Below are 9,524 nucleotides of genomic sequence, written 5' to 3'. Positions count from 1 at the left end.
ACCAAAAATATTAAATAAGCATTAATAATAACAAGTGGGAAGAGGTACTTTCTTCCCAAACATACTCCTCCAAAAACTAAGTATTTCTATGGGTGGGCATTTGACATTTAAGTTGCCAGTTGGCATATCTGCATCTCATATTGGAGAACTTGGGTTCCAGTTCTAGCTACTGTTTCTTTTCTTTTTTTTTTTTTTTTTTTTTTTTGACAGGCAGAGTGGACAGTGAGAGAGAGAGACAGAGAGAAAGGTCTTCCTTTTGCCGTTGGTTCACCCTCCAATGGCGCATTGCGCTGATCCAAAGGCAGGAGCCAGGTGCTTCTCCTGATCTCCCATGCGGGTGCAGGGCCCAAGCACTTGGGCCATCCTCCACTGCACTCCCTGGCCACAGCAGAGAGCTGGCCTGGAAGAGGGGCAACCGGGACAGAATCTGGCGCCCTGACCGGGACTAGAACCCGGTGTGCCGGCGCCGCAAGGCGGAGGATTAGCCTAGTGAGCCACGGCACCGGCGCTACTGTTTCCAATCCAGATGTGTCCATCTGGTTCTCTTTCAAATACAATGAAAAAAAAATTATAGAAAGTTATCACATGATTGATAAAGCTATGCCATTTTTTCATAGTTATGGTTTGAACAAAAATATAAAAAAGACTGAAGATGAGAAACATAATACTATATTTTAATAAGTAAAAATCATCTAAATGAGATGAGATACTCTTTAACTATCAAAAACTAATTTTGTGGGCTGGCGCTGTGACGTAGCGGGTAAAGCCACCGCCTGCGGTGCCTGCATCCCATATGGGCACCAGTTCGAGTGCTGGCTGCTCCACTTCCAATCCAGCTCTCTGCTATGGCCTGGGAAGACAGTAGAAGATGGCCCAAGTATTTGGGCCCCTGCACCTACATGGGAGACTCAGAAGAAGCTCCTGGCTCCTGGCTTCAGATTGGCACAGTTTCGGCTGTTGCAGCCATTTTGGGAAAGAACCAGCATATGGAAGGCCTTTCTCTGTCTCTCTCTCTCTGTAACTCTGCCTTTCAAATAAATAAATCTTAAAAAAAAAAAACTAATTTTGGGGGTGGGTATTTAACATAGTGGTTAACATACCATTTGGGATGCCTGTACCCCATATCAGAGTACTTGCTTGGTTCAAGTCCAAATTCCACTTTCAAGTCCATCTTCTGCAAATGTGCACCCTGGGAGACAGCAGATGATGGCTCATGTACTTGGGTTCTTACAACCCATGTGGGAGACCTGGATTGGCTCTTGGCTTCCAGCTTTGGCCTGGCTTAGTTCTACCTGTTGTGGGCATTTGGGGAATGAATCAATGAATGGGAGATTTCTGTCTCTCTCTCCATCTTCAAAATAAATAAAATTTTAAAAAACAATAATAACTTCAGGAGCAAGTATTTGACCTAGTGGTGGAGGCATTAGTGAAGATATCCACATTCCATATCAGAGTACTTGGAGTTGATACCTGGCTCCATTTCTGACTCCCACTATCTGTTCACACAGATCCTGGGAGGCAGCAGTAATAGTTCAAGTGACTGAATTCCTGCTATTCATATCAGGGACCTGGATTGACAGCCTGGTTCCTGGTTCCTTACTTTGGGGCCTTTGTACTCGAGTATTTGGGGAATGAACTAGCAGATGAGAGCTTTCTCTGCCTCTCAAAAAAATTTGTTTTTTTAGATTTTATTTGTTTATTTGAGAGGCAGTTACAGACAGAGAGGGAGACACAGAAAAACAGATGGTACTGGGGTGTAGTAGGCTAAGCCTCCACCTGTGGTGCTAGCAGCTCATATGGGCAACAGTTTGTGTCCCAGCTACCCTTCTTCTGATACAGCTCTCTGCTAATGGCCTGGGAAAACAGTGGAAGATGGACCAAGTGCTTGGGCCCCTGCACCCATGTGGGAGACCTGCAAGAAGCTCCTGGCTACTGGCTTCGGATCGGCTCAGCTCTGGCCATTGCGGCCATTTGGGGAGTGAACCAGCAGATGGAAAACCCTTCTTTTTTTTTTTTTTTTTTTAAATATGGAACGCTTCACGAATTTGCGTGTCATCCTTGCGCAGGGGCCATGCTAATCTTCTCTGTATCGTTCCAATTTTAGTATATGTGCTGCCAAAGCGAGCACAGGAAAACCCTTCTGTCTTTCCCTCTCTATCTGTAACTCTACCTCTCAAATAAATAGAATCTTTTTTTTTTCTTTTCTTTTTTTGACAGGCAGAGTGGACAGTGAGATAGAGAAAGGTCCTCCTTTTTCCGTTGGTTCATCCCACAGTGGCTGTTGCGGCTGGCGCGCTGCGGCAGGTGCACCACACTGATCTGAAGCCAGGAGCCAGGTGCTTCTCCTGGTCTCCCATGGGGTGCAGGGCCCAAGCACTTGGGCCATCCTCCACTGCACTCCCTGGCCACAGCAGAGAGCTGGCCTGGAAGAGGGCCAACCAGGACAGAATCCGACGCCCCGACCAGGAATAGAACCTGGTGTGCCGGCGCCGCAGAAGGAGGATTAGCCTATCGGCGCTGGCCAAAATAAAATCTTTAAAAAATAATAATACTAATTTCAGAGGCAGGAACCTCAGGAAGTGATTAACCTAGTGCCTGGGATGCTTGCTTGTATCCCATATCAGAATGTCTGAGTTGAATCTCAGCTCTACTTTTCATTCCAGCTTCTTGCACACCCTGGGAGACAACAGACAACATGGGTCTCTGCCATGCATGTGGGAGACCTGGAAGAAGCTCCTGCCTCTGGATTGGCCCAGCTCCAGCTATTGCAGCCATTTGGGGAGTGAACCAGTGGATGGAAGACCTCTCTGCCTCTGCCTCTCTTTCTCTGTGTGTAAACTCTGCCTTTCAAATAAATAAATAAATCTTTGAAACAAACAACAAATTTTCTACCAAAAAAATAAATCCATATTTTCATGAACTTTCTGAAGTTCCCCCCAAGGAATAGGAAGAGTAAGAGATGACAAATAAAAGGTAGATAAGCATTGAGATGAAACCAGACTATGGAAAAACAGTGCCTTCGGATCTGGCAACAGAAAAAAATCTCTCTGGTGCCTTTAAAAATTAAAAAAAAAAAAAAAAGGGGGGTCAGCTTTGTGTCATAACAGGTTAGGACTCTAGCCTGCTGTGTTGGCATCCTATATGGGTGCCGGTTTGAGACCCAGCTGCTCCACTTCCAATTCAGCTCCCTGCTAATGCGCATGAGAGAGCAGTGTTAGAGAGCCAACGTACTTGGGCCTCTGCCCTAAAATGGGAGACCCAGAGGAAGCTCCTGACTCATGACTTTGGCCTGTCCCAGCCCTAGCTGTTGTAGCCATTTGGGGAGTGAACCAGAGTACAGAATATCTCTTTCTCTCTGTGTGTCTCTCCTCCTCTCTCTCTGAACCTATGCCTTTCAAATAAAAAATAAATAAATATTGAAAAATATATATTTATTTGAAATGCAGAAAGAGAGAAACAAATAGACAAATATCTCCCATCTGCCAGTTTATTCCCCAAATGCCTGCAACAGCCAGTGCAGGGTCGGGTTGAAGCTGGGAGCCTGTAACGCAATGCAGGTCTCCCACATGGGTGGCAGGGACTCAGCTACATGAATGTAGTTAGTAGAAAGGTAGAATCAGGAGCAGAGCTGAGATTCAAATTCAGATACTCTCACATGGGAGGTGGGTGTCCCAAGTTGCATCTTTTTTTTTTTTTTTTTTTTTTTTACAGGCAGAGTGGACAATCAGAGAGAGAGAGAGAGAGAGAGAGAGGTCTTCCTTTTCCGTTGGTTCACCCCACAGTGGCTGCTGCGGCTGGCTGTGGCCGGCGCACTGCGCTGATCTGAAGCCAGGAGCCAGGTGCTTCTCCTGGTCTCCCATGGGGTGCAGGGCCCAAGCACTTGGGCCATCCTCCACTGCACTCCCTGGCCACAGCAGAGAGCTGGCTGGAAGAGGGGCAACCAAGACAGAATCCGGCGCCCCGACCAGGACTAGAACCCGGTGTGCCAGCGCCGCAAGGCGGATTAGCCTAGTGAGCCGCAGCGCCGGCCCTCAAGTTTCATCTTAAAAGTTGTTCTGTTAAGATGCCTTTCAGGTGCTTTTAATAGCAAAAAACAACAACAACAAAAAAAAAAAAAAAAAAAAAAAAAAAAAAACAAACAAACAAAAAAAAACTTAAGTCCAATTCTCCCAGCTTCTTAGACCCCAAAATATAATTTTTTAAAGAATGGCTTGAAATTATCTAAGAAAAGAGTACTATCTTTCATTGGGTTTAATTTTTCACATTCCTCGTTCTAATATTCAGGGAAAGGCAAACAGTGCTCCCACCAACACCAGAGGCCCGACAGCACTGACTCCAGGATAAAGAACAAGAAGACAACAATCAGCTTTCATTCCTGGCTCTCTGCTTCTCTGTGAAGTGCTCTAAAAGACAGCCATATGAAATACAAACCAGTTATAAATAGAACTTTTTAAAATTTACCTTATGTAAAGAAATAAGATTAACAAGAAGAAAATCAGATTGCAGGTTCAGGTCTGTGCAAAAATTACTGGGCATAAGGATACATAATCCTATTCATGTACAACAGAAAATGTAACAGTTGTTTCATTTTCTTTTTCTCTCCAAGACTAATTAGCATTATACACAGTATGTTCTTTGTTACAAATGTCTTTTTTCAGCTTTGGAACTACAGTATCTTTTGACTACCCAAAACTCTGAGCTGGTTTTTCAGTTAAACAGAAGCCAAACACTCTTTGTAACACTTCAGACTAACTGAATTTTAAAGAAGTGAGTTTAATAAAATAGGAACAGTTAGCACAAGGGTTCTACATGTACACTATTTTCACTTTGTGACTCATCATCACTTTAAACTGTTTTTAAAAGAGTACCTTTTATATACTTACTGGTGAAAGGCTGCCATTGTGTTTTCCAAATTTTCTCCAGCACCTGTGAAGACATGAAATTTAAATTTCATTTACTTAGCTATTTTGAACAATTTTTTAAAGATTTTAAAGATTTATTCATTTATTTTGAAAGAGTTACAGAGAAAGAGGAAGAGACAGAGAAGTTTTCCATCTGCTGGTTTACTCCCCAGATGGCCACAATGGCCAGGACTGGGCCAGGCCTAAGCCAGGAGCCTGGAACTTCATCATTAGAAGAACCTAAACCTGATTATTAAGCTATGGTATCTGCTTATTTGTCAAAGAAGAGACAGAAAACTTGGTATACATACATCTCTTCAGACTGAGTAATTCTCTCTTCTGTATTCCCACAGTCTCATGCATAGCTCTACCAAAGTAAAGCATAAGTTATTTTCTTTGTTTCCCATTATTTGCATAAAAGTGACTGTTTTAATAACCTTTTTTAAAAAAATAAATATTTATTTACTTGAAAGGCAGAGTTACAGAGAAAGGAAAAGACAGAAAAGAAGAAATCTTCCATCCATTGGTTCACTCCCCAAATGTCTGCAACCACTGAGGCTGAGGCAGGCTGCAGCCCAGAGCCCATAACTCCATCCAGGTCTCCCACTTGGATGGCATGGGTACAAGTACTTGGGCCATCATCCTCTGCTTTCCCAAGTACATTAGCAGGGAACTGGATCAGAAGTGGAACAGCCAAGACTTGAACCTGTGCTCATATAGAAATCCCATGCCGTGGCTTAACTCACTGCACCACAATGCCTGCCCCTGTTTAAATCACCTTGACTAAAGGCACTATAGTGTAGTTGTTGAGGGTGAAACGGGAATTAAGATGCCTGGTCTACTCAAATATACTTAATACTTACTTACAGGGCAGGCAATCTGCTTAAGCCACTGGCTAAGACACCCACAATCCATACTGGGAAAACTAGATTCAATACCCAGCTTTTGCTCCTGACAATAGCTTCCTGCTAATGCAGACTCTCAGAGGCAGCAGTGATGGCTCAACTAACTGGTTCCTGCCACCAACACCGAAGACCTAGACTAAGTTCCTGACTCCCACCTTCACTCCTTTCACCATTAAGGACATCTAGGGAGTGAACCATAGGGAGGGAGCTCTCTTTTTATCTCTTTGCGTCTCAAATAAACAAAAATTTAAAAATATACTTGTGTGACCTTGTGAGCTTCTTTATCTGTAACAATGAAGATAATGAAACTACCTGTCTCATAGGACTGGCACAATTAAATGAGTTAACATGCAAAGTGCCACATGCTATAAATTCTAAAAACTGAAAGTTTCACTTTCTAATATCTCTGAAATTAGTGTACATTTTCCAATGGGTAATGTGTGATAGCTTAATTAGCAGTCATTCCTCTTCACAGTACATAAAAATAGTGCATCTTAACCAAGTTAAGATAACTGTGTGGGGCCGGTGCTGTGGCATAGCAGGTAAAGCCGCCACTTGCAGTGCCGGCATCCCACATGGGCACCGGTTTGAGTCCCGGCCACTACTCTTCCGATCCAGCTCTTTGCTATGCCCTGGGAAAGCAGCAGAGGATGGCCCAAGTCCTTGGGCTTCTGCACCCGCGTGGGAGACCCAGAACAAGCTCCTGGCTCTTGGCTTCAGATCAGCACAGCTCTGGCCGTTGAAGCCAACTAGGGAGTGAACCATTGAATGGAAGACCTCTCTCTCTCTCTCTCTCTCTCTCTCCCCTTGCCTCTCCTTCTCTCTGTGTGTAACTTTCAAATAAATAAATAAATCTTTAAAAAAAATAACTATGCATCTTATAATTAAAATAAGGTTCAATGAAATACTATAGTGGAGGCCGGCGCCGTGGTGTAGTGGGTTAAGCCGCTGCCTGCAGTGCTGGCATCCATATGGGTGCTGGTTTGAGTCCTGGCTGCTCCACTTACCATCCAGCTCTCTGTTATGGCCTGGGAAAGCAGCAGAGGATGGCTTAGTCCTTGGGCCCCTGCACCCACATGGGTAGCCCAGAAGAAGATCCTGGCTCCTGGCTTCAGATTGGCCCAGCTCCAACCGTGGCAGCTGCTTGGAGTGAACCAGTGGATGAAAGACCTCCACCTCTCAAATAAATAAATATGGGGCCGGCGCTGTGGCACAGTGGGTTAATGCCCTGGCCTGAAGCGCCGGCATCCCATATGGGCAACGGTTCTAGTCCCGGTTGCTCCACTTCCGATCCAGCTCTCTGCTGAGGACTGGGAAATCAGTGGAGGATGGCCCAAGTGCTTGGGCCCCTCATCCGCGAGGGAAGCCCGGAAGAAGCTCCTGGCTCCTGGCTTCGGATTGGCGCAGTTCTGGCTTTTGCGGTCAACTGGGGAGTGAACCATCGATGGAAGACCTCTCTCTCTCTCTCTGCCTCTCCTTCTCTCTCTGTGTGTAATTCTGACTTTCAAGTAAATAAATATATCTTAAAAAATAAATAAATAAATATTTTTTTAAAAAAAGTACTATAGTGAACATTCAGTGAAAGTAAAGGATCCTGCTATTATTATTATTATTATTGCCATTATTATAGTAACTACTAAAGGCTGGGTAATTAGTAAACATCCAATAACTGGAGTAATTAATATTGCAATGAAAAAATGGCATAGATCTTAATGTGAATATACTGAATGATAAAAAATTAATATTATATGCCTGGTAAAGAGTAAATTAGTAGGGCCAGTGCTGTGGCACAGTGGGGCTGTGGCACAGTGGGCTAAGCCTCTGTCTGTGGCACCAGAATCTAATATGGGTGCTGGTTCAAGTCCCGGCTGCTCCTCTTCCAATCCAGCTTTTTGCTATGGCCCGGGAAAGCAGTGGAAGATGGCCCAAGTCCTTGAGCTCCTACATCCACATGGGAGACCCCGAAGAAGCTCTTGGATCCTGGTTTGTTTCTTTCTTTCTTCCTTTTTTTTTTTTTTTTTTTTTTTTTTTTTTTTTGACAGGCAGAGTTGGAGAGAGAGACAGAAATAAAGATCTTCCTTTTTCCGTTGGTTCACCCCCCAAATGGCCGCTACGGCCAGTGTGCTGCAGCCGGCACATTGCGCTGATCTGAAGCGAGGAGCCTGGTGCTTCCCCCTGGTCCCCCATGCGGGTGCAGGGCCCAACACTTGGGCCATCCTCCACTGCCCTCCCAGGCCACAGCAGAGAGCTGGACTGTAAGAGGAGCAACCGGGACAGAATCCAGCGCCCTGACCAGGACTAGAATCCAGGGTGCCAGTGCCACAGGCAGAGAATTAGCGAAGTGAGCCACAGCGCCGGCCAGATCCTGGTTTCGAATCAGCATAGTTCCGGCTATCTGGGGAGTGAACCAGCAGATGGAAGACCTTTCTCTGTCTCTCCCTCTCTCTGACTGTAACTTTACCTCTCAAATAGATGAAATAAAAATCTTAAAAAAAAGAGTAAATTAGCATTATACATACTAGCTAAAGGCTTTAAATTTTTTTTAAGATTTATTTTTATGTATTTGAAAGGCAGAGATAGAGAGATTGAGAGGGAGAGATAGAGATCTTCCATCTTCTGGTACACTCCCCAAATGACCACAATGGCAGTGGCTGGGACAGGCCAAATTCAGGAGTCAGGAACTTCATCTGTATCTCCCACATAGGTGCGGGGGGCCTAAGGACTTGGACCATCTCCTGCTGCTTTCCCAGGTGCATTAGCAGGGAGCTGGATCAGCCAGGACTCGAACTGGTGCCCATATCAATTGCCGGCATCACAGGGAGCAGATTTACTTGTTATGTCGCAATGCCAGCACCTTAAATATTTTATTTCATTTATTTATTTTTAAAGATTTTATTTATTTATTTGAGAGGTAGAGTTACAGACAATGAGAGGGCGAAACAGGAAGAAAAGGCTTCCATCTGCTGGTTCACTCCCCAAATGGCTGCAACAGCCGGAGACAGGCTGATCCGAAGCCAGGAGAGCCAGGAACTTCTTCCAGGTCTCCCACGCAGGTGCAGGGGCCTAAGGAGTTGGGTCACTTCTACTGCTTTTCCAGGCCATAGCAGAGAGCTGGGTCGGAAGTGGAGCTGACAGGACTTGAACCGCTACCCAGATAGGATGCCGGCACTGCAGGCGGCAGCTTTACCTGCTACACCACAGAGCCATCCCCAAAAGCTGTTTTTTAAAAAAAGATTTTTATTTATTTGTTTGAAAGGCAAAGTTACAGAGAGGGGGAGAGACAGAGAAAAGTCTTCCAATATCTGGTTCACTCCCCAAATGGCTGCAACGGCCAGAGGTGGACCAATCTAAAGCCAGGAGCCTGTAGCTTCTTCTAGTCTCCCAAGCAGGTGTAGGGGCCCAAACACTTGGGGCATCTTCCACTGCTCTTCCAGGCCATAGCAGAGAACTAAAATGGAGAGAGAAGCTGCAGGGCTAGAACCGACACCCATATGGGATGCAAGCACTACAGGTAGAGGCTTAGCCCACTACAGCACAGCACCGGCCCCAAAAGCATTTTTTTTTTTTTATTTGAAAGGCTGAGTTACACAGAGAGAGAGAGAGACATCTTCCATTCACTGGTTCACTCCCCAAATGGCAAAAATGGTGAGGGCTGAACTAGGCCAAAGCCAGGAGCCTACAACTCCATCTGGGTGGCAGGGACGTTGGGTGGCAGGGA

The 9,524-nt window shown here is 45.1% G+C and overlaps 1 protein-coding gene and 1 non-coding gene across 11 annotated transcripts in view; both read right to left on the bottom strand.

The window, feature by feature from the left end:
- Window positions 1–9,524, bottom strand: part of GDPD1 (glycerophosphodiester phosphodiesterase domain containing 1) — a 57,080-nt gene that overhangs the window by 38,577 nt on the left and 8,979 nt on the right. For all 10 annotated transcript variants that reach the window (XR_011383547.1, XR_011383546.1, XR_011383540.1 and 7 more), the window contains exon 2: window positions 4,884–4,926. Coding sequence is in view for 2 of the 10 variants with exons in the window: in XM_070060990.1 (XP_069917091.1) it covers window positions 4,884–4,926 (43 nt within the window). In the remaining 8 variants the exon portion in view is untranslated. The remainder of the gene's footprint in view (window positions 1–4,883; window positions 4,927–9,524) is intronic.
- Window positions 2,022–2,128, bottom strand: LOC138846364 (U6 spliceosomal RNA). Its single transcript, XR_011383846.1, has one exon. It is a non-coding gene; the product is annotated as a U6 spliceosomal RNA (small nuclear RNA).

Source organism: Oryctolagus cuniculus, chromosome 17 (assembly GCF_964237555.1).
Source record: "Oryctolagus cuniculus chromosome 17, mOryCun1.1, whole genome shotgun sequence".
In the NCBI taxonomy this organism is placed as follows: domain Eukaryota; kingdom Metazoa; phylum Chordata; class Mammalia; order Lagomorpha; family Leporidae; genus Oryctolagus; species Oryctolagus cuniculus.
This window is presented reverse-complemented; position numbering and strand designations above follow the sequence as displayed.